At 44.4% G+C, this 25,888-nt stretch overlaps 2 protein-coding genes across 3 annotated transcripts; both read left to right on the top strand.

Moving 5' to 3' along the window:
* Positions 1–343: 343 nt before the first annotated feature.
* On the top strand, positions 344–1,594 carry LOC125489973 (multiple epidermal growth factor-like domains protein 8). The gene is made up of 3 exons (XM_048627770.1): positions 344–878; positions 956–1,147; positions 1,349–1,594. Exons 1-3 carry the CDS (start codon positions 708–710, stop codon positions 1,577–1,579), a joined length of 594 nt encoding a protein of 197 aa, XP_048483727.1. The 5' UTR covers positions 344–707; the 3' UTR covers positions 1,580–1,594.
* A 119-nt stretch (positions 1,595–1,713) lies between these two features.
* On the top strand, positions 1,714–24,174 carry LOC105389139 (multiple epidermal growth factor-like domains protein 8). Of its 2 annotated transcripts, XM_048627761.1 has the most exons (23): positions 1,714–2,089; positions 2,408–2,507; positions 2,865–3,079; positions 3,459–3,695; positions 4,029–4,193; positions 4,429–4,565; positions 5,032–5,265; positions 5,600–5,736; positions 6,348–6,564; positions 6,845–7,383; positions 7,460–10,178; positions 10,382–10,503; positions 11,105–11,225; positions 12,932–13,120; positions 16,672–16,836; positions 17,163–17,743; positions 18,081–18,329; positions 20,213–20,511; positions 20,725–20,848; positions 21,307–21,430; positions 21,783–22,441; positions 22,978–23,135; positions 23,416–24,174. In XM_048627761.1, exons 1-23 carry the CDS (start codon positions 1,980–1,982, stop codon positions 23,558–23,560), a joined length of 7,746 nt encoding a protein of 2,581 aa, XP_048483718.1. In that variant the 5' UTR covers positions 1,714–1,979; the 3' UTR covers positions 23,561–24,174. The 2 variants fall into 2 exon arrangements, with proteins under 2 accessions (XP_048483718.1, XP_048483723.1); XM_048627766.1 differs by lacking the exons at positions 1,714–2,089; positions 2,408–2,507; positions 2,865–3,079; ... (1 more) ...; positions 4,029–4,193; positions 4,429–4,565 and adding an exon at positions 4,586–4,670.
* The last annotated feature ends 1,714 nt before the right edge of the window (positions 24,175–25,888 follow it).

The following is a 25,888-nucleotide window of genomic DNA, read 5'->3' as shown; positions in this document are numbered from 1 at the left end:
GTATTTCTTTTCGCGAATTTCCAAGAGTCGTATAAGTTGTTCAGGATGACCTTCCTTCCGTATCACCCCCTCAGTTTGCAACATCCTGTAATACGTCTTTGGCGCGGATTTTGAAAGTACTAAAAGTATCGACAGCTCCATCTATTGGTTACCATGAAAACTCAAATGATAGAATGAGCTGTCAACAGCAATCAGCTCATTATAAATCTAGATCAGGAAACATGGATTTTAATGTTATAAATTTCTAAATTATGTATGTATTTAAGGCATGGTTTCTGTCATATACCTTTCTTATAAATTATAACTACGTTTATGTAAACATTAGGTTATTCGTTGGCTGAATAGTAGTAATATCTTTGACACAAATAAAACTGTCAATGTGAAAAAAATTCAAATGTCAAAATACGATGTGATGTATGGAGTGCAAAATGTTTATTTGTTAGAAAAAAACTCGTTAGAAAGTATTAACAAGCCGTAAAACTTGAAGATATTACAGTCTATTATTCAGAACCTATTTCCGTTTTTTTACTGTGTTTAAGTTTAACAAGTCACTCTAGATTAATCTTATAAAGTGGTTAGCCTTGAAGTGGATGTCATCTATTACTGCAAATGAGTGTTGTTTATTTTACATTTAGTGGTATTTGTCGCTTTTTACTATTATATGGCTTTGATATTTGACATATGTCCCATTCCGTTCTCTGGGAGGCATGTTTTACACACGTATTCGGGAGAAGGGTGCAGGTCTAGCAGTCGTCTGGTGCGTGTGGCTGGCGGTGGCGGGCGCTGGCTCGTCGGTGCCGTGCGACAAGACGCGCCGGGTCTACACCGAGCCCAGCGGCATCATCACCGACGGGCCCAGCAACTCCAACTACACACAAGTCAGTTCTACCACCACTCATTACCAACTTACTGTCATTGCAACTGGCCTATTGAATAAATGTTAATTTTCTTGTAGGATTCTCACTGTGAATGGCTGATCAAAGCTGCCAACAAGAGTCAGTATATAACTCTGAGCTTCATTCGTATGGGCACGGAATGTTCCTATGACTATGTGTTTGTTTATGATGGAGACTCCTTCGATGCTCCGCTGTTGGGAAGTTTCAGCGGCAAAACAGAGCCTCAGAATGTGACTGCATCTAGTGGGTTTGTGAGTATATTATTTTTAAAAAATTTGTATAAAAAGTATTGGATGAATGTGTACATAAATTTCAAAAATATGATAGAAAACCTTGTGGTGGATTGAATTATTAATGTACTAACAGATTGTTATTTACATTTCATATTACCACTCACCACAATTTGTCAAAAAAAGAATATCTAAAACTACATCTCACAAACTTCTTTGCAGATGTTAATACTACTATACAGTGATACTAACTATGTGCTGGATGGATTCCGAGCGTCATATGCCATCCACAACTGCCCCAACAACTGCTCAGGGCGGGGGCTGTGCTTGTCCAACAAGTGCTTCTGCGTGGGCAAGTGGGGCAGCCCCGACTGCAGTGTGGAGCTGTGTCCCAGCTCCTGCTCCAACAATGGACAGTGCAAGGGCGACCGCTGCTTGTGCAAGTCAGGGTAAGCACACTTATTCTTATAAATTTTAATTTAGATAAATGAGAAACACAAATTTTTAGATAAATGAAGTGATAGTTGATGAAAATAAGAATAAAGTAGTAATCCTATCCAGATGACCTTGAAAGAGCAGATCAGATGCAGTGACTTTGTAAATTTTATACCACCATCCATGAGATAGTAATAATTAAGGAAATGTCTGTAGGAAAATAACAGTACAAACTGTAATTGAATTACATTAACCTAATCACTTCTTCCTCATCTCTCACAAATGAGGTCACAAGTTGGTTTACCAAGTTAATGGCTACTGTACTTTTTGTTACAGTTACTCTGGGGATGCCTGTTCCTTGAAGAAGAATGACAAGGATGGCAACAGCTGGCACTGGCTGTCGCGGACTGAAAGTGGGATGACAAAGAGAACTGCACACTCGGCAGTCTACGTCAACCACACTGACTCTCTATATGTGTTTGGAGGATATGATCTGAATAAAGTACTAGGTTTACTCGAAGTTTACAAGTAAGTTAGTAACTGTACTTCACTATTCAAAGAAAAGGTCATTACACTTCTCATGCTCTACACTTGATTTAAATGATTGAACATAAAATCCTGGCACTGAATCATTACCAATAATATTAATTGGTCATTAACCCACATCTAGACCAACAGTCAATAGACACATCTACAATTAAGCTTATCTATGTTGTAAAGAAATATATACGAGGCAATTAATGATAGTTTCGTTTTATCTTCAACATTATTGTCACAATTGCCATTAAATTAACATGATTTAATTGTTAATAATCTAATTTCTCACTAGTTTGTACTTCATTTCAGATTTTCTACTAGTCAATGGTATGATGAGAATGGTAAAGTTTTACGAAGATATCCCACTAATGAGGAAAATGACAAGTCATTATTAAAACTATTTAAACAGGTAAGATTTATTCTTTTACTTAGCCTTTCTATTGTTGTAATTGGATGACCCCGAATGTTGATGTTCATGGGAATGGGACTCCCTCCTTTATTTCTGTTTCATCCTGGCAGGTATTATGCATTTTATTTCTCTTTAAAACTTAACAAGTAAGCATAAGTTTGTAAGTAAAACGATTATGCATAACTTGACCGTGTATGTCCCCTACCTTGACCGAAATTTTTACAAGTGGCATTTACACATTTAAATAATTATCGTCTTGGAGACCATTATCAACTTTTTAACGTTAAGTTTATAGCATAAAATTGCATCCGAAGCGGTCCGAAGTTACTCGCTGATTATGCTAATTCACATTTCCAGGAAAACATAGACGGCAGTTTGCAACTAGGGAACGGTTCGTCGCTGTTCCACCGGGTGCTGTCGTCGATATCCCACGAGAAGGCGTTGAAGAACACTCCATTCTTCATGTACTCCCACTCGCCGACGCCCTACTCCGACAGCTACCTGCACTTCACTGACCCGCCGCTGCTGAGGAGTGAGGTGGAACCCGGGAATATGACGAAGCCGGAGCCGAGGTAAATTGTTGACAAATACGTTTTGCTAGCTCTGAAACGAAAAGGAAGGATTTTATGACTTTATTGTACACATAATAGACAAATTATACAACACAGGTTTATAAACAGATTTAAATTATTCGCAAACAAAGGCAGGCTTATTGCCAAAAAGAAATTTCTTCTAGCCAACCTTTCATTCATCAAAATTATTAAATATTATTTGAATTTGTACACTAAATAAAGTATAAAATAAAGCATATCCATTCAACCTGCAAACTAAAAACAATTGAAATACACATACCTAAATATATCATTGAGTTATAATCATGTTTATTACATCGGTATACGGGGTATACCTCACTAACCTTCACCAGTTCAAACAACCTAATCCCACCCCCAGATACGGGCACTCAGCGTGCTCCTTCGGGCCGGGCTTCGTCCTATACGGCGGGAAGCTGTCTGACGGCACCCTGTCCTCAGAGCTGTGGCTGTACGACGCGACGCGAGGCGTCTGGTCGCAGCGTGCAGTCAACTCGAGCTACACGCCGCCCGGGCTGACAAGACATACGTTGACAGCGGTTGGAGATGAGTTGTATCTGTTTGGCGGGAGTACGACTGAGGGAGAGTTTTCTTCAAGGTATGTATTGCTATAATGAAATATCAACCTGAAGTTTATTATAACTTTTAGCAACATATGGTTAGAAATTAAATAAAATAACATAATATAACAGACCCTCTTGATGACTGTAGTAATTCTTCTGAAAAACAAAATGAAGAGTGCAGTTTTTACATAAGTGGGAGTAGGAAGGAATATTGACATGCCTACAAATAGAACATGATAGCATGACTCCGTTGGCCATTTTAACATCCTTTCTTTATAGCTGCTTGCGTTATTATCTTTACTTTTAGCCTGATAACTTGTATTCACTATAACCTACAATCAATACATTAACCACCCTCCATATTCCAGCATGTTCAAGATCAAGCTGACCAACATATCAACGGAGACCTGGGAGCCAGTATTACCTCGCGGCGGGAAGGAGCTAGATGTGCGAGTCGTGGCCCACACCGCCGTGTACCATAGCTACTCGCACTCTATACTTGTCTATGGAGGGGTCGTGGCTAGTGTTGCCAGGTATGTGAAGAATTGTTTACCCTGAATAAATTTCATTATGAAATGTACCATTACATAGTTTGCAAGGAAGTGCTTAAGTGAATTTAACAATTATCCGAATCTCAAGCATCTTAATTCAATTATGGCTTTCTTATTTTAATTTAATAAAGAAATCCAAAATCCAACATCTGTCGTAAAACATAGACAACATTATTATAATAAACCGCCCTACTTGAAAAAAATCATAATATTGCAGGTTCTCCAAGCTATCAGACCGGATGTTCGCGTTCGACATAGAGAACAAGCACTGGAGCGAGGTGCACTACCCGCGCGCGCACCTGAGAGACACCTACGTGCCGCGGGAGAGGGCCTTCCACACCTCCACCATCATAGGTAATGTGAGCATGCCACATAGAGAACAACACTGGAGCGAGGTGCACTCCCCGCGCGACACCTACGTGCCGCGGGAGAGGGCCTTCCACACCTCCACCATCATAGGTAAAATAAATGAATAAGGAAAACGTTATTCCATGGCCAAGTCAATGTAATTTAAAGTTCTCTATAACCCATCACTTTCAAATTAAAATACAGGTCGGTTCATTTTGGACTTCTTTTATCAAAATTATACACTCATTAATGGGACCTACTAAATTACGTCAAATTCTTTACGATCTTACGGAATTGAACGGTCGCTATTTTGTAGGTAACATATATTGGAGGAAAGGAGCCTCAAAGTGTATCATTTTGTTTTTTTTAATGAAAGGAGTCCTCTCTATATTTAGTTAATAAGTCGATAAATTCACGCAATGCTACCCTGATTCACCAAACAACTAAAACATCACACCAACATTCATTCCAGGCAACTACCTAGTGGTATTCGGCGGCTACTCGCATCGCCACAACCGCGAAGAGATCTGCTACGACACGCAGATGTACATCTACCACCTGGGCTGCCACGCCTGGATCCCTCTAGACGTCCTGGGGAAGACTAGGAAGTTCTACCCGAAGAGGCAAGGGGTTTTTGCACATGCGGCCGCTTTGAGGCCGCCGAGTACTCTGTTGATTGCCGGAGGGTACCATGGGAATGTTAACGGTATGTGGTATTTTAAACCTTTTTTATGTAAGTTAATGTTAAGGTTTACGGGTTCATAAACCTAGGTATACTTATTATCTTGATGTACATATTGTACATGTTTCATTATGTTGTTTTCCTTAACCATAAGTGCAAGAACTCTTTGGTAAATTTAATGGTTTTACAACACGCATCTCAGTCATTTCAAGCGACGCATTAACCGGGATAGGGCTACCACAATCCATATTTATGCAAAAACTTTATCCAGCTTTTCAAATTGTGAACTGTCTTTACAAAAACATTAACCCTGTACAAAAATGTCACCCCAATCTCTCACAAACCCTTCCATCCCCAGGTGACCTGCTAGCCTTCGTAGTGCCCCCCTGGCAGGGCGGCATCACGGCGGGCGAGCCCGAGGCGGCGTGCCCGCGCCACCGCGCGCAGCCCGAGTGCCTCGCCGACCCCGAGTGCGGCTGGTGCTCTGCTGACGATGTGAGACACATAGCCACTAGCCTTCATAGTAAACTTGTGAAAGAAAGGAACGCAAAAAAGATATTCGTCGTCCTGGCCTTAAAACGACCTCTATACTCTGTCCATCTTAATAGTTAATGGTTTTTTGACATACGGAATCACATAGATATTTGATGACTGCAAAGGAAAACCAACTTTACTTACCACGAACGTCAAAAATGCATGAAGATGGACATAGTATAGCCACTAGATTCTGTACAAGGAGTTCCCTCCTCGTAGTGCCCCCTGGCAGGGCGGCGTCACGGCGGGCGAGCCCGTAGTAAAAGGAAGGATCACTAAAAAGATATGCGTCGTCCTGGCCTTTTGTGAATCTACTAAAACTACCTCTAGAAGAAATAATTAGTAATCTTTAGGTCAACATAAACCAATCAAATTATCACCAATCGTAAAAATGACAGTTTTACGAATTTTCTTCACTTTATTTGTACATCAAAACAGAATAATAAAATTAACAAAATGTAACTTAATAAGGGTACAAAAGGCGGCCTTGTCACTAAAAGCGATCTCTGCCAGACAACCTTAAATATTTATAAGACCCTACAACCCCGTATAATCTTGAAAAATCCCGACAGATCTGCTACGGGCGCACAATCGGCTCCAACTGCACCACCAACCTCCAATCACTTCGCTGCGGCGGCATCTGCCCGGCGCTCGGCGACTGCCACTCGTGTCTCATCCACGGGGCAGCGGGGGGGCGGGGGAGGACCCCCCTCCCGTCTGTCAGTACGAAGCTGCATCTGCATGAATGTAGCTGGTGCGTGCAGAACGCTAGGTGCCATCATAAAGACGGTAAGTCAATGGAATTATAATGTAGCGCAATAAAGCTTTTCCCGCTTCATCATCACGACCCATCACGTCCCCACTGCTGGGGCACTGGTCTCCTTCCAGTGAAGGAAGGGTTTCCCGCTTCGCTTCGCCCTAAAAGATTTTAAAGCATACATACATCTAACAAACAGACGTGAAAGGCGACTTTGCCTCCATCAACGATGGTGTTGTTCTAACTCTAGTTCTTTGATGTTATTCGATGTCCACGTTTAAAAATTCTAATGTTTCACACCTATTGTTGTAGACAACTACGGCGTATGCGGCGAGGACACGCCGTCGCAGTCGCCGGGGTGGTGGGGCGCGGCGGGCGTGGAGGTGACGTCACCCGGGCAGTGCCGCGAGCAGGACCGGCGGCCCGGGCTCGTGCTGCTGCGCTACCAGCAGCCCGCCGACCCGGCCCGTCCGGACAGCGTGGCCGTCGTCAACGCCACCGCCGTCGACTGGGGCACCGGCGGCGGCAGCAACAACATCTTCAGCGGGGCCAGCGAGGCCCGACTCCGCGGCTGGCTTCACATACCACAACACTGGAACGGCACTGGAGAAACCCTCCACGTTTGCGCCGGATACGCAAACATCACTTTAACTCTCGGTGATGTGACACAGTCCGTGGCCAACGTGTCGAACGCGGCGTCCGGGTGCGCGGGCCTGTCCTGGGCGGCGCCCCCGCCCGGCCGCCTGGCCGTCGACATGCGGGCCAATGACTCCCTGCACACCGGACTGTACCCCTCGCACCACCACGCCAGGATGGAGCTGCTGCATAACAAGTCACAGGAGACTGCTAAGGTATTCTAAACTGTCAAATGATACAGTTATGTGGTAGTGTTTTTTTGTTCGGTGGTTATAAAGTTATAATTTGCAGGTGTTCACGTTTGAGTTCCTGGAGCCGTACTCGGGCGGCGAGTGCTCGCTGTACGACAACTGCCTGCTGTGCCTGGCGGACGCGGGCTGCGGCTGGTGCGAGCTGACGGCGCGCTGCGAGCCGCGCGCGGCGGACGAGCGGGCCGCGTGCCGCGCCGGCGCGCACTGGCGCTACCTGACGCTGCAGCCCGCCGCCTGCCCCAACTGCTCCAACCACATCGAGTGCGCGCGCTGCGTGGACGCGGGCTGCGAGTGGTGGGCCGAGGAGGCGCGCTGCGCCCGGCGGGGGCGCGCGGCCGGCGCCGTGCTGGACCCCGCGGCGTGCCCCGCGCCCTGCCGCCAGCGCGCCTCCTGCGCCGCCTGCCTCGACGAGCGCGGCCGCTGCGTGTGGTGCGAGGCCACCAAGCAGTGCTTCAGCTTCAGCGTCTACACCAGCGAGTACCAGTTCGGCGCGTGCCGCGAGTGGCTGGACCGCGCCGCCGCCCCCGCGGCCCCGGCCCCCGCCCCCGCGCCCGCCGCGCAGTGCGAGCCGTGCGCCGCGCACGCCACGTGCGCCGCGTGCCTGCGCGCGCTGGGCTGCGGCTGGTGCCACTCGCAGGCCAACCCCATCGCGGGGCGCTGCACGGCCGGCGACTACCGCGCGCCCCACGCCGCCTGCGCCGCGCTGCTGCCGGGCGCGCCCGACCCGCGCTGGGCCTACAGCACGTGCCCCGACGTGGACGAGTGCCAGCTGGGCCTGCACGACTGCCACGCGCACGCCACGTGCAACAACACGCACGGCTCCTACACGTGCCGCTGCCGCCAGGGCTACATCGGCGATGGGCGCAAGTCCTGCATGCGCACGTGCTACAACACGTGCGTGCACGGCTACTGCGTGGGCGCGCCGCAGTTCGCGTGCGCGTGCGACCTGGGCTGGACCGGCGCCGACTGCTCCATCGACTGCGGCTGCCACAACCACAGCACGTGCCGCGCGGGCGTGGGCCGCTGCGACGCGTGCCAGGACTGGACCGAGGGCGAGTTCTGCGCCAGCTGCGTGGCGGGCTCGCACGGGGACGCCACGCGCGGCGCGGGCTGCCGGCGCTGCGACTGCCACGAGCACGGCGACGCGGCGCGCGGCGTGTGCGACCCCGCCACGGGCGACTGCTACTGCCGCGACAACACCGAGGGGCAGAACTGCGAGCGCTGCCGGGACAAGTTCTACGGCGACCCGCGGCACGGCGGGCGCTGCTACTACCGCTGCGAGCCGCGCGGGCTGCTGCCGGCCGCCAGCAGCGGCGGCATCGGCTCCTTCCGCTCCGAGCCGCTGTCCGCGCCCGCCGCCGAGTGCCTGTGGATCATCGAGGCCTCCGAGCGCGACGCCGTCATCCAGTTCAGCATGAAGGAGAGCACGCTGGCCGTGCCGTGCGACCAGAACGCCGTGTACGTGTACGACGGGCTGGGCGGCGAGACGGGCGGAGCGGGCGGCGGCGCGGGCGGCTCGGCGCTGCTGGGCGTGTTCTGCTCGGGGGCGGCGCGCGGGGCCGTGCAGGCGCGCTCGGGCACGCTCACCGTGCACTACAAGCAGGGCGCGCCGGGGCAGGGCTTCGAGGGCGAGTACTCGCTGCTGGCGTGCGGCGCGTGCCCGGCGCCGCGCCAGTGCCGCGCGGGGCTGTGCGCCTGCCCCCCCGGCGCCGCGGGCGCGCGCTGCGAGCTGCCCGTGTGCCGCAACAACTGCTCGGCGGCGGCGGGCGGCGGCGCGTGCGACGCGGCCTACGGGCGCTGCCTGTGCGCCGCGGGGCGCGGGGGCGACGACTGCTCGCTGCTGCTGGACGGCTCGCACCTAGTGTTCACGGAGCTGTTCAACTCGGACCTGCTGTCGGAGGGGCTGGACCACCTGCGCAAGACGCTGCCGCGGTTCGGGCACAGCCTGGTGGCGGACCGCCGCGGCCTGTGGATGTTCGGCGGCTACTCGCTGTCGCACGGGCCGCTCAACGACATCCGCTTCTTCGACACCAAGAACAACACGTGGATGCAGGTGACGGTGGAGGCCACGCCGGACGCCGCGCTGCCCGAGGGCCGCTACTTCCACGCCGCCGAGGTGTACCACGCCAAGCAGAACATCTACGTATACGGCGGCCTCAGCCTGCAGGAGAAGACGGGCTTCAACAAGACGCTCGGCGACTTCTGGCAGTTCAGCCTGAAGGACCAGCGTTGGGGCGTGGTGGGCGGGCGGGAGGAGCGGCCGCCCGCCCTGGCCGGCCACACGCTCACGCTGCAGAAGTACCAGGAGTACGAGAGCCTGGTGCTGCTGGGCGGCTTCTCGCTGAGCGGCGGCTTCATGAGCGACGTGTGGGAGTTCGACCTCGACAACGACAAATGGATAAAGCTAGAGTGCCATGGACCGCAGCCTATCGGCATCATTGGGCACAGCACTGTTTATCACGCACCTTCACAGAGCCTTTACGTATATGGCGGGATTCTTTACGCGTACAACGGTACTGTGCTATCCAACAAGCTATTCTCCTTCCACTACCCGACGAAGACTTGGAGCGAGTTGCCGACGTTCCCGAACCTGAACAGCGGGGCTGACGCGCTGCCGCAGCCCGCCTACCTGCACTCCGCTGTCACTACCAACGACTACATGATCATATTCGGAGGCCGCACCGACCCCAACAACTACAGCTCGGATTCGCTAATAGCCTATGTGTACTCGTGCAACCAGTGGATTAAACTTTCTAAAGGTGAGGAATTACTTTTATGCACCCTTTTTTAGTTCTATTCTATTTACAATGGAAGATCTCATAAAGATCATCAAGAAGATCATCGAGAATCTGACCGATGTCACAAAATCTCGCTTAAGAATTTGCTAGCAAGAGGCTGATAAATATCATAAAATTTCGTTTTAAGTGGACTGTATTTAAATAACCTGTATGTTCGTTTCCAGGAGTGAGCATAATCGGGCACCCGCCGCCGCCCACCATAGCTCACGCTATGGCCATAGACGTGGAGTCAGACGAGGGCCACATCTACATCGTGGGCGGCTGGACCGGCAGCGCGCACTGCCAGGTACAGATTCAATGTATTTATTAATCATAAAAACCAGTTTACTGGTTAGTCTGTGGATTCAGACTTCACCCTTAATAAACTAATAACTATATTCTATAGCAGTTCCCGCGAGCTTCGCTTCGCCTTTAAAAGTTTTCCCGTGGGAATTCCGGGATAACAAGTAGCCTATGTTCTTTCTCAGTCTAGACCATATGTATACCAAATTTCATTCAAATCCGTTCAGTAATGTTAGCGTGAAAGAGTAACAGACAGACAGACACAGTTACTTTCGCATTTATAATATTAGTTAGGATAGTTAGGATATAAAAAAAACAGAACACAAATAAATAATGACCCACAAAACCAGTTTACTGGATTCAGAATTCACTGTTAATAAACTAATTATATTCTATTTTATGAAACTTATAGAGCTTCCACTATGTTATTGTATTTTTGAGGTTTCCTTATGTCTGGTAAGTAAAGTAGGTTTTCTTTTGCAGTCGTCAAATATCTATGGGATTTCGAATGTCTAAAAACCAATAATATAATGGACAGAGTATAGTGTTTAACAACTAATTTAACAAAATAGAAAATATAGTTTTGATACTTGTTTAAACACCAGGTCACGCGAGTCTCCCTGCCCGAGGACCTCTGCTCTCTGTGGAGCAGCAGCAAGCTGGTGTGTCGCAGCCACATGGGGTGCAGCTTTTGCAGTGGCGGGAATTTTACCAAGTGCTATTCGGGTATTTATTTTTGCATAATTATGTTATAGTTTTCACAGATCTCGTGTTTTATACTCTAAAAGAGAAATAAAAATATCTTAGGATTTAAAGTAGGTACTACTTGTGCGGATAAGTAATCAATAAAAATGGCCGCGGATGGCCTAATGGTTTCCGGATTTTTCTCATTCTTATATGACAATACTTCTACTTCCTACCCAGTACCCAGGCCCACTTATGTAACAGACACCTTCAGTGTTTTGTATTCGCACGCGTTACAATTTGTTTTCCTACTTTGAGACTTCTTTATTGCTCTCCATTTTCTCCAGTATTACTGATTTATCCTTGTAGGGTGCGTATTGCGACGTATAAAAACGAAATGTATAATTTCACATTAATAACGTTCACAACATATAATGAACGTTACGTATAACAACAAAATCTATATTTTCATAAGGTATAAGATTCAATTGGTATAACGTACATTTTATATAAAATCAAAATATATAATACTTACGAGGACTAATATCAATTCGTATAACATACATTACGTATATCGATTATAATATATACTATCATTTAGTATAAAGTTCATAATCTGTGTTTAATTACCCAACACCGTCAAATCCCCTAGCACCAAAACCTAAAGATAGGTGCGACGACGAGCAAAGCGAGGAGGAGCGTGTTAGGTGCACATGTTCGTCGAAACCAAAGCGGAGCGCAGCGAAGCGGAGCGGAGCGTCTCTCCACACAGCGCCAATAATAATAATGTCAAAACCCCTAGTACCAAAACCTAAAGATAGGTGCGACGACGAGCAAAGCGAGGAGGAGCGTGTTAGGTGCACATGTTCGTCGAAACCAAAGCGGAGCGCAGCGAAGCGGAGCGGAGCGTCTCCCCACATAGCACCAATAATAATAATAATGTCAAAACCCCTAGTACCAAAACCTAAAGATAGGTGCGACGACGAGCAAAGCGAGGAGGAGCGTGTTAGGTGCACATGTTCGGCGAAACCAAAGCGGAGCGCAGCGAAGCGGAGCGGAGCGTCTCCCCACACAGCGCCAATAATAATAATGTCAAAACCCCTAGTACCAAAACCTAAAGATAGGTGCGACGACGAGCAAAGCGAGGAGGAGCGTGTTAGGTGCACATGTTCGTCGAAACCAAAGCGGAGCGCAGCGAAGCGGAGCGGAGCGTCTCCCCACATAGCACCAATAATAATAATAATGTCAAAACCCCTAGTACCAAAACCTAAAGATAGGTGCGACGACGAGCAAAGCGAGGAGGAGCGTGTTAGGTGCACATGTTCGGCGAAACTAAAGCGGAGCGCAGCGAAGCGGAGCGGAGCGTTCCCCACACATAACGTCAATAATAATGAAAATACGATACGACAATCTTTTATACTTTTTGTGCATTATACATTATGATAATTATATCCGTTGTAGAATATATGTTATAAACGTTATGCATTTTAATCGTTATATCATTTGAAATTATACTTTTTGAACGTTATTCTTAACGAAATTATGTATTTAGTAATTATGCCTTTCGTTTGTTATGCACAGTGATCGTTATACTTAATAAATTTATATCATATGGGCGTATACCTTGTGAATGTTATACCATTCGTTTTTATACCTCGTATTACTTACCCATCCTTGTATACTATAGGATACTTTTAAAACTCCGATCCTAAACTCGACCGTCCATTAAACTGCCCATCCATCCCCAGTGGACAAGCCCGGCTGCGAAGGCAGCGACCGCGTATCCACCAACTCAGGCTCCGCTTGCGACGCGGGGCTCGTGGCGCGGCGCGCGTGTGAGAACTACACGACGTGCGCGGCGTGCCTGGCCGCCTGGCCGCTCTACCCGGGGGAGAGGCCCGCCTGCCGCTGGTGCGAGTCTTGCGCCGCCGCCGTGGGTGAGTGCGGCTATTGTAGAGCCAGATGTCAGGATTGAAGGATCGTTTTTAGGTTAGGCGCCTTCTAAATTTACAAAATGGCCATCATGGAATGTAATACAAAAAAGAGGGTTTGCTGTGCTACCTATAGAGACAGATGTCAGGATCGAAGGATCGTTTTTAGGTTCGCACCGTTTTAATTAGCAAAATGGCCATAATGGACTGTAATACAAAAAAGAGGGTTTGCTGTGCTACCTATAGAGACAGATGTCAGGATTGAAGGATTGTCTTTAGGTTAGCCACGTTCTAAATTTACAAAATGGCCATAATGGAGCGTAATACATAAAAAAGTGGATTTGTTGAAAGACACTTCGGTACCTTTAGGCTGTTCCATTATTGCCATTCATGTAAAGTAACCTGGTTTGGTGACAAGTCGGGCTGGTCCTGCTGGGCGGGGCTAGTGGCGTGTGAGAACTACACGACGTGCGCGGCGTGCCTGGCCGCCTGGCCGCTCTACCCGGGGGAGAGGCCCGCCTGCCGCTGGTGCGAGTCTTGCGCCAATGTCAAAAACAAAAATACTCGGTTGGTACAAAGCAACCTATGGCTATTACGACTACGTCAAATTATGCATTTGAGAAAATTTTCTTAGATATCGTAGGCCCTTTGCCTAAAGACGATAATGATTTTTGCTACATATTAACATTACAATGTGAGCTATCAAAATTTACAGAAGCTTACCCACTTTACAATAAGGACGCCACCTCAGTCGCACGTGCATTCGTTGAGAGATTCGTTCTACGTTACGGTATACCCCGTGAAATAGCTACAGATAGAGGTTCTGAATTTATCTGCAACACCATGCAACAGGTATGTCAATTACTTAAAATTAACCATCTTACTTCAACGGCGTACCACCACGAGAGCATTGGATCGCTGGAAAACTCACACAAAACCATGGGTGCGTATTTACGAATAAATTGTGAAAACAGATCAAACGCATGGAGTAGTTGGCTGCCATATTGGTGTTTTTCATACAACAATACTGTTCACTGTGAAACGAAATACACACCACACGAATTGGTTTTCGGTAAGACTTGTATGATCCCTAATAATTTAAATAGCAACCACGTAGATCCTTTATACTCATATGACAGTTACCCAGCAGAATTAAAATACAGGCTACAAGTAGCTCAAAAGGATGCTCAGTGTAATCTTAAATGTAGTAAATTGAAGAGGAAAGAAAATTACGATAAATATGTTAATCCTATATCTTATAGTAAGGGTGATTATTTACTATTAAAGAACCCAGTAGGAAATAAATTTGATAACATTTATTTAGGACCGTATTTAGTTTTAGATGATTTAATAAATTTGTAATTTGCTTACCGAAATCAGCAATACTTCTGTCATTCTGCCGCGCCTGCTGCAACTTGGCGTGTATGGCTGTGGCTGCTTTTTGTGGTAACAGCTGCCTGCGCATATCCTTTACCAACTCATCAACAGATTCATAACTGGATGCTAAACGTAATCTGGCTGACTGTGACAACCTGCTTTTCAACACAAATAAAATCAAATTATTTTGACATTCAGGTTTTTTCAACAAAGTGCTATAATATGAAATATTCTCAATTAGTTGTTTAGTGCTTTCCTCGTCATCATTCATCACCGGTATCAGATTCAAAGCCGTTCTTAAATCGAAAGTATCCATGTTGCTTTTTTCCTTAATCGGACTACATAAAATTAAAACTTCGTCATACAAGGCATTGAATTTAGAACACAAGTCAATAATTACAGTAAACTCTTTATCAGGAAGCTCTGATTCCTCTGCTAAATTATCGGTAAATATATTATATTGCTTCAGTAAATAATTGGCCTCTTCTTACTTGGTATCTAGGATTGAACCCTTTCTACGACTGGGTCCGATTTTTATTAAATATGTTCTTATATCCTTTAATTTCCCATATAGATTTTTTATACTTTCGGCCATTTAACTATTCATAATTATAAAATATAAACTCTTTTTTATATAAAGCATCTAATTAAAACAAAATAAATGCGATTACATTGATACCTACTAAAGCGAAATTTTATTTTTACTGTATAACTATTTAATTAGTAAAATTAGAAAGAACTGATACTAAAAGTTTTACACTATAGCTTAACTGTCTCTAAATAATTAACGGTACTTTGCCCGATGAATATATAAGTCCATGAGCTTTACCACTTTCTGCACATAAATTGATTTTCACAAATTGACCATCACTTTAAAACACTCACTGTTAACACTTCCGATGCTCCCGGTCACTGGGAGGACCCCGAAAGCCGTGGGACCACGGCAGCGGTCACTTCCCGCTCGCGCCGTCCTCGTGCCTGGCTCGTGGGGCGCCCTGCAGCTGGCTCAACCGCATCACGTTCATCCGAGTGCTCCTTTCGATCTTCTTGCTGATGCATTTGCTCAGATATCTTGCTATCAGGAAGATCATAGCAAATACGACGGCAACGACGAGTACGCATATGTACAGATTAATTGACCCCAAATTATTTATTATATTCTCGTTGTGCTTGTCAATTTTGTTGGAGTAACCGATTTGGTTAATAATATCCCCTGTTTCTAATTCTGCTCGTTCCGGCCGGGATGGAAGCTTGCTGTTGCACATTTTTAATTATTTTTTTTATAATGGAAAAGTACAGTCCATGATGAATTTAACACGAAGAATCACGTAGCGTCGCCCGATCTGCCAAATATGGCGCGCGACGCGTCACTGGCACGGTCGCCATGTAGGGAACGGCGTGAGGATGAGATGAGTGATACAACCGAATGCTGAATAAACACTGATTTATTATAGTAATGCAATAGAATATATAGATTACCAATACATATACCACAGCCGCCGTGGGTGAGTGCGGCTATTGTAGAGACAGATGTCAGGATTGAAGGATCGTTTTTGGGTTCGCACCTATTTAATTAGGAAAATGGCAATAATGGAGCGCAATGCATTTAAAATAATAATGCTTAGTTAGTTTTCCGCTGTTCCATTACTGCCATCATGTAAAGTAACCTGGTTTGGTCACGCGTCGGGCTAGTCGAGTGCGAGTCTTGCGCCGCTGCTGTGGGTATGTGGACCTTTTACATTTGCAAAATGGCAATAATGCAATGTAAGCGTTATACATGTAAATATTAGGATTTGTTGAAAGATGTTTTAGTTTGAAAGTATAAATATTTGTGTTCATAATGTGATCTCTGTACTTTGTACTTTAGAAAAACCTTTTATTTATTTTATTTAACTTAAAAATATGATAATTTTATATAAATTGTATTTTAAGTTATCATACATAATTTACGAATGTTATGTACACCTTTAATAGGTTTCTACAACGAAATTATAATTTTAATAACTGTTTTAATAATGTTAGTTGTATAAATAAGCTGCTGGTGTTCCAGTTGAAATAAATAAATAAAAATATACTTAGGTGCGAGAACTTCACTGAAATCCTATTCATATAAATGAGTAAGATAATAACTGACCCAATCCACAAGCAATCATAATAAAAATTTCCCCCCTTCTCCCCAGGCGAGTGCGTGCCCACCGACGAATCCTGCACATCCATCAAATGCAACGCGGGCACCAGCTACATCTCTAACGCAGGTCAATGCCCCGAGCTGCGCTGCGCCGCCGCCTCCTGCGAGGCCTGCGTGTCGCCCCGCTGCACCTGGACACGACACGCTTACAAACAAGGTGGCCACATGGACTATACCTATACCCCGTCCAAGATAACGAGATAAAGGTCGAACAACAAGGACAGATATTATGTATTCTTTATCTTGGATGGGATATACACGAGTAGCTAGAGCAACGTCCAGCTTATGTGTGAGATAACTTTTCCAATAGTAGGTAAATTCCGGTGTTGATAATAGTGTCCCAAATTTACAGCCAATATTGATTTCGCGATCTTACCGCTAAGTTTAGCATACATTTCTAGTTATACATAGACAGTGTTTCGTATCAAGCAGCTGCCGCTTGATTTTTATCGATAAATTATACTTATAAAAACTTTGTTGCAGGCCAAATAACGCGAATATCCGAGCCCGTAGAACCAGTGGAGATCTTCAACTGGACGTGTGCCCTCATAGAGGAGCCGGGGCGGACCAATCTGCGCCCGAAGACCAAAGACCAGTGTCCAATGAAGTGCCATATGTATGACGACTGCACATCTTGCTTGAGCTCAGACGGGGCCGAAGGAGGGTTCTCTGAATGCCACTGGGCGACGCATCTCGGGAAGTGCATATCGCCAGCCTATCAACCCGTTTACTGCGCCGGCGGCGTCTGCGGTTTAGTCCTGACTAAAGCGGATAAGAATAAGTGTCCCGCCCCGTGTAATACCTTTAGTCAGTGCTACGACTGTCTCCATCACTCGCATTGCGGCTGGTGCGCGATAGAGGGAGAAAACGGAGAAGGGGTGTGCACGGAAGGGGCTATAGACTCGCCTTTAGACTACTCTACTAAGACCACTTGCGCCGCAGTGTACTCGAAAGCTAATCAGCAGGAGATCGAGGTCAATGACACCTTCACGTGGCACTACACTCGTTGTCCGCCCGAGAATGAGTGCGAGAATGGACATCATCAGTGTAAAGAGGAATCGGAGGTATGCTAATGCGTTTTAATTACATATTTATTGGCGTTTGAAACATAATTTCTAAAGCTTCTGTCTAATTGACGCCAACTAACTACATAACTTCACGTAATTTACTATTTTTTTTACATCAATGCCTCCTATAACTCATCCCACATCGGAAGACACCGTGTAGCTCAGGTTATACGGTGCCGGCTTCCGTAATACCGCGGTTACGTCCGCATATATGCATCTATCCGTGTATATGAATACATATGTATATTAGGCATCTGCTGTGTGGCACCCATATAAGAGACTCTGTAGCCAAGTATATTGCCTAGGGTATAATACTATATTTCCATTCCCGCAGGTATGCGTGGACCTGCCCTCCGGCTACGAATGCGCATGCGGGGGCGGCTACAAGCGCTCTGACGGCGCATGCGTGGCAGTCTGTTCACAAGGCTGTGTGCGCGGCGTGTGTCTACACCCGGACGTGTGCCACTGCGACTTCGGATATGTCGGCGCTAACTGTAGTATACAGTGCCAGTGTAATGGCCACTCTAATTGTGAAGGCCCGGATAAGCTGGATAAGTGTATCGAATGCCATAATAATACTATGGTGAGTGTGTTGTTTGTTGTTTTTGTTTTGTAAAATATAGCATGAGTCCTATGACGTGTGCCACTGCGACTTCGGATATGTAGGAGCTAACTGTAGTATACAGTGCCAGTGTAATGGGCATTCTATTTGTGAAGGCCCGGATAAGCTGGATAAGTGTATCGAGTGCCATAATAACACTATGGTGAGTGCGATGTTTGTTGTTTTTATATATATATTATATTACGAGTCTTATGACGTTTGATTAAAAGATGCTTATGTCTGTTAAAAAAAGTTAATTTTCTCTTGGAAACAAATGAAATGTTTACTTTTTACAACTGTCACAGAGCTCATGCTATATTTTGCAACATGTAGGTTTGTCTTCTTATGCTCAGATTTTATTATTGTAACTTGCCTGTGTCAGAAAGGCTAACCCCCTTAATCATAAAAAAGTTATTGGACGCTTTAGCTATTGAACTATTTTGTCCCTCTCTGTCAAAGAAAAAATCGTTCTCTGTCAGAGAGTGATAGAACAGTTCTATAGCTAAAGCGTCCAGTAACTTTTTTATGAATAAGGGGGTTAGTTCATCAAAAGTTATATTATAATTTTCTTTTTAAAAAAACGTCACTCCTTTCAACATGAGTTAACTACGGGGAATTATAAAACGAGCGAACAAAAAAAAACTTTGCGACTGATGATGACATACTGTTTTAATAACTTGAGCGGTATGAATTTGAATAAGCGAAAAATTAACTAAACTGACGACGAATATTGATTTATAATAAAATCCAGAACGAGCTTACAAAAAGTGGATTGTGATAAATTCATTTCAGATGTTAAAATTTTATCCGAGCGACTTCATTACTAAGTGAGCGACTGGAAATACAGAGAGGGCAACTTCAATATTAAGATAGATTCGATTTTTCTAAGTGAGGTTATACTTAGCGAAGTACTAAAAAGTTCACTTTGAGCAAAGTTTTGTATGCTGCTTTATTAATGATTATTGGTTACTGATATTCTATTTGAGGGCTAATGTTTTTTATTATGATACGCTTTTTAATGAAAACTACAGATTTTTAATTGCGCGTTTGGACTGGCAAAAATGATCGTGCGACTGTCCCGAATTTTTCAATACATATGTATGCAAACACGTTTTGGGGCTAGCAATTCGGCTCAAACTAACAACACCACCACTGGAAGCAAAAATGATACCCATTGGACAAAAAAGAAAACGAGGTCGGCCCACTAAGTCCAAGCCCGCACTTATTTACCAGCGACGATGAGTAGTAGGGCTCCTCATACCTATCAATGTTTCTTAGTATTAATAAGAAGTTTTTTTTTAGTTGACTGAAGCGTCTTATTTTATTTTTTGTTCATTTGATTGAAATAAATGCATGCATATTACTTTATTTTTACGGAGTACATTGTTTTATTTAATTACTTACCCTTATATTTCAATAATAAAATTTTCAACTAATAGAATAGTGTTTCTTCAAATAGTTATTTCATATTATTTTTATTTTTTCATTATACTCTGCTCATTAGTGTATTTTTCATTTTGTATTCGAAACACTTCATTTAAGATAAAATGCCGCTCAGTATAAAAAATACATTTGCCAAATATTGAAAAAAAATGCAGGACGTAACGTTGACACTCAAACAAATATTAGGTCGCTCAAATATTATGAAGCTGCTCATTTTGTATTTTAAGTAACTCAAATTAATGTTTGTAAGTTGCTATTCTGTTGATTTCTCGTCACTCGCAGTCAGTCGCTCACTTAGTAATTCTATAACCCAAATTAATAAATTTTGACACTTAGAACTGTAATTTACAGTCACTCGTTTTATTGCTACCCGTTAACTACCGCCACTTTAGTAATTAACTACAAATTTATTCATCTCCCAGGGTAATCAATGCGAGAAATGCAAGCCGATGTTCGTGGGCGACCCTACAGACAACGGCCAGTGCACGCCTTGTTCCGTCTACTGCCACGGACACACCACTGTCTGCACGAGCGACGTCGACGCCCCGCCCACCTCCCGCGACCCGACCAATGGCGAGCTAGACGACTTCTACCGCGAGACCGGCCAGCCAATCAGGGCGCGGTGCGTGCGCTGTGCTAACTACACGGATGGGCCTAAATGTGAGCGCTGTATCGAAGGTTACTTCCGAGGCTCGGAGGATTTGAAGGATGCTTGTCGACCGTGAGTGTTTGTGTTTTGTTTCTAAATATTTATAAATACGTACCATAACTTTGTAGTTTGTTTCAAAATATTTATAAAAACTAATATTTATAACTTTGTGGTTGATAATTTCATCACAACCCATCACGTCCCCACTGCTGGGGCACGGGTCTCCTTCCAATGAAGGAAGGGTTTTTAAGTAAATAATATTTTATAACCAAATATCCTTGTCAGTTGCGAGTGCCACGGCCACGGCGACACGTGCGACCCGGTGACCGGCGAGAAGTGCAACTGCGGCAACAACACGGAGAGCGACGCCTCCTGCCAGACCACCTCCTCCAGCAAGAACTCCGCGCAGGTACCTGTCATAATCCAGTAGCCGCCACAGTGCCCTCCAGTCATTTGTCTGTCATAGATTCGTAAAATCTTGTACCCGTCACAGTGTCGACAGGTCCTGTACCCATCACAGTGTCGACAGGTGCTGTACCTACTCGTCACAGTGTCGAACGAGTCTTGTATCTGTCATAGTGTCGACGAGTCTTGTACCCGTCACAGTGTCCAGAGGTCTTTTATCCGCTCACACTATCAACTCCTCATGTACCAGTCCCAATTCTCCATCAGTCCTCATTATAGTCATTGTATACTGGCCACTATTATAATTATGCTCAGTCAGCTTTTATTACCCAAATTCTTGAGTGTACACACAAAATGTGTCATTCTGTCAAAATCGTATGAAAGTAACTGTCAGCTATCGATAGATAGATGATTGAAACTGGCAGTTAGACATTTACCTAATAGTTCCTTACCTGCCCGCAGGAGTGCTGGCGCCACCAGTGCGTGAAGTGCCGCGACCTGTACATGGGCGACCCGCGCAACGGCCACCAGTGCTACAAGACCATCAACATCGAGAACAAGTTCTGCTTCGACGGGAAGAGTATTGGTGAGTTAATATTATAGAATTGCCCCCGAATTCATAGAGCTATTTGGCACTTTGAAATAGGTTTAAAATTGTGATATTTGACTGACGTAAATAGTTGAAACTCGTGTGTTTCAAAAAGTAAAACTTGTTCAACAAAATTTAACCTTGTTGTAAATTAACAATACGGTCTATGATTTTGAGGGTTAGACTATAACTGTATGCAGTTTTTAAAGAAAGTCTCAACTTTTATTATTGGTAAAAATAATTCCGCGAATTTTTAAAAGCTGTAGAATCTTGTGTATAAGGGCACCATGAGTACCTACCCCACTTTTGCAACATTCTGTATGTTTCTAAACTGAGTTTTCACCCACAGACGAGTGCAAGATGAAGCCGCGCCCCCTCTTCCCGGGACAAACAGTCTTCGTAGCAGTAAACCCTCGCTACATGAACGTGGACATCCGCGTGATCGTGGACGTGACCAGCGGCGCCGTGGACCTGTTCCTCAGCCCCAACGACAGCTCCTTCGTGGTCTCCGTCAACGCCAGCACCGGCGCCCACGCCGTGGAACTAGACCCAAGTTACTACAAACACGAGCCGTTTAGGAAAATGCCGTCGTTTGATGATGAATACCCGGAGAAGAAGTCACGAATGTCCTGGTATTATGAGAAAACGGAGTATACCCTAGCGGATTACAAAGCTAAAGATCTGGCGACCTATGTCACGGTTGATAGGAGGAATATCTTGTTAAGAGTCAGGAATCTGAAGAACCGCCTAGTGCTGACGTTGCCTCAGAATGTTCATGACCTGACTCACACGAAGTTCTACATTATTCTGCGCGCTCTGCCCTCGGAAGAAGGCGCGGCGACGTATGGCCTGGTCTTCTTCCGTCAAGACCAGCTGCACATAGACTTGTTTGTGTTCTTCTCGGTGTTTTTCTCGTGCTTCTTCCTGTTTCTGGCGGCGTGCGTGGTGGCGTGGAAGGCGAAGCAAGCGGCTGATGTGCGCCGCGCCAGGCGGAGACATGTTGTCGAGGTAAGATACGTACCTACTTGAAAATGAAAAAAATTAAAAATGAAAAATAGTTCATTGTTCAAAACATTTCAATACACTAAAATAGCCAGAGCCCCTGTGCTAGGTTAAAAACCTGTATTACTGGGTACTCCGCCCCACTACCACTACCACTACCCCATACTTGATGTTATTAATAGCGTTTAAAATTTGTAAAATACACAAGTATTGTTACGGCGCATTGTTGATGCGATAAGTTTTCAAAGTACTGCATCCAAAGTTCAATGACAAACTGTCTGACAATAAATCCACTTCAGCAGATGTTGCACATGATACTCAATACTTAATCATTTATTGCTCCATAAGTTTTACGGATGATGCTACATTAGATCGCAACTTCGCAGCAGTGCACTATCCAACAGTAACTTTGGAATGGTCTCTTTTAAATAATTTATACAAATTTTAAAAAATAATAATTCATCCATTGGCGTAATACCATTCCACCATCACCCTACAACTCATTCAAACCCACAAAGCTCACACCAAATCCACGTCCGCAGATGTTGCACATGGCGAAGCGTCCGTTCGCGGCGGTGACGCTGGTGCTGAGCGGCGCGACGCCGGCGGCGGGGCGGCGGCGGCGCGCGCCCGACGTGAGGCCCGTCGCCATCGAGCCCACAGGGGACGGGCTGGCGGCTGTCACTACCGTGCTTGTCAGGTATGTTGGAACGTTATTTATTGAATTTTGACGCCATAGTGAAGTCGAACAGGTGCCGTGTGAATGTGATGGATGAGAAAGATTTCAAAAGTGTATCTTTCGTTTGAATACAGGTGGACTTTTCGTTACGGCATTTATTTGAAGACACAGAAAACGCATCTACGTCCGTTCATACAATTCACTTTTTTGAGCAACCCTCACCTGCAAAATGTAAATAAATTCAACATAAATGGGTACTACCAGTATGTCGCATTTTACATTATCATATTTTGTTCATCAGACTACCAGGCGGGTCCCGCGCACCAGTGCGCATGTCGCTAGCATCGTCCCTGGTGCTGGTGGCGCGCGCCCCGCACTCCCGCCCCCGCGCGCGCCGCTCCGCCCCCGCGCACGCCCTCGCGCCGCCCCCCGACCACGCCACATAGCTACACACGCTGTGAGAGAGGGGTAGTCTCTAGAGGTCTTTGTAGTTACATGATTAGGGAGTATTACTACAGATATCACACTATTGTGGTGTTGTCAGCTAAAATACGCTAAAAAGCACAAATTGATTACCAGTAAGCTTCTGTTAAAAAGAAGAAAAGTGGGATAGTTTTATTGGCCGTGTCGCCCGCTACAGATCAAAAAGGCCAATTAAAGATGTTTATGTATTTTGTGTAATGTATATTGTTTGGAAAACAGCTCAGATGATTATGCTCATAAAAGTATTGTAGGGTTTGGTTTACTTTAAAATGTGATTACGTCGGTAAATTCAATGATGCGATATTATTTTTTAAAGTACAATTAATATTTATTTTTATATGGTTCTATAATATTTAACAGATTTTATGCGGCTTATTTTGCATAAATATTTCGCATCAGCTGCATTATAAATAAATAAATGTAGTGATGTTTGCCATAATATGATTACCTTAAAACGAGTGCTATAATGATAAATTTTAATTGCACAATTTTATTTTAGTTCGCATATATTGCGATTAGCAACTAATGGGTTTATTTAAATGTCAAAACTTCTAAAAGAATAGTTTATCTTGTTTTAGACCTGGTTTCTCATGATTCTGTTAGTTACAGTCTCAATAACGGATTTGCTGACGACGCGTTTAAGGATTATTACCCTTGTTAATTGGATGAGTCCCATGACGAAAATCTAACAGACCATTCATAAATCAAGCATTATGTGAATCATTCACTCACACTTCATTCAATATTCTGTCATATTCATTGAAATTGGTGTCTATGTCTCTATAATGTCAAACAACCTCAAACAACCAAACTTTTTGGTTTTGAGGTTGCCATGGTTACTATTTCTATCGAGGTTGTTTTTTGACATCCGTCATTGAAAATAATATCATTACGCCATGCCCTTTGAAAAACAATACAACAAACTAGATGGAATAACACCTCAATTTCTAAGTAAGGTCTTGTTTTAAAATATTTTGTTAGAAGATTTTTCACTTAATTCAATAGTTCTCATTAAGTCATTAGGTTTATCTTCTTATATCTACTTCTGTGGTCTAGTGGTAGAAGCTCAGCTTCATCACCCAAGGATCCCGGGTTCGATTTCCAGGTAGGGCCATCAATTTGTGTTTCTATATTGCGGTTCTAAATTAGGTTAGGACATTAAATTAAATCTTTTATCTCGGTTTGACATTATATAAAACCCAGACAGTATTTCGCTTCATTTTTTATGTCACACAACATCTAGTTCGTATATTGTTTATCAAAGGCTCTGTTCATTTTTCCATCTTGAATCTTGACAGAATGAGTCACATGTAAACAACCCGTTGCCTGGTTACCGGTCTTAACCAAGTCTTAGCGGAACCCCACAGCAGCAATCAAGTTTATCACCCGATCAAGGGAGTTAACCCCGTGATTTAGCATGGTGGGACACTCACTAACTTTAACGGTCCAAAATGTAACCAAACCGAGGTATTTTTAACCTAACCGAATGGTGTGAAATTAGGCCTTAACGTGATAAGAAAAAATCTCGGGATAGCGATCTGCGCACAATTTTTCACGTTATACCTCCATTATTGGTATAGTGCTGTTCTCAGCTAATCCTCTATGTATTGTCGAAATTTAAGAGCCAGTGTTGGAGTAGACTGATTTCTTTATTGTTTGTTTTTGTTACTAAAGATTGAAAATTTTATATAGAAACTGTAACTTGAGGAAAAATGCGTTAAAATATCTATGTTTAAACCTACTAGTTTGTAGTAAGCATACTATTTTTATTGTTTATGTGTATATATTGTTTTTAAGTGAAACCTTATTGGATTCCAAGTAAAGAATTTCTGAGAATGATCTGATTTTTAAAAGTATTTTGTTTGTAAAATAAAACTTTCAGTTCAACAATGGCCAAAGGAATAAAACGTAGCACAAGAGTGCGATGGTTGTGATATGAATTTGAAATGGATGTTGATATATTTTAAAAAAGCTGTTATTTTAGAATAACAAACCTTTACATATTATGTGATTTAGAAAGGCTCGGGTCACTAATCACTTACACTTATTACGAGTATTCACGCTCACAACTTTTCTATATTGTGTTATTTATCAATACTGTCCTATCTAAATATCAAAAATTTTAAAAACATAATTAAACAAAATCTCAGATAGTCTTTTTTGCATTAATTTTTAATCGGCATTATTTTGTTAAATTATTTTGGTGACATTATTAGGTGTAGAGTAGATTATTTTTATATATTAATATTTATAGGAAATGGGTAATGGTATGGTGAGTTACGGATGATGAA

This window comes from Plutella xylostella, chromosome 4 (assembly GCF_932276165.1).
Source record: "Plutella xylostella chromosome 4, ilPluXylo3.1, whole genome shotgun sequence".
Classification (NCBI taxonomy): domain Eukaryota; kingdom Metazoa; phylum Arthropoda; class Insecta; order Lepidoptera; family Plutellidae; genus Plutella; species Plutella xylostella.
This window is presented reverse-complemented; position numbering and strand designations above follow the sequence as displayed.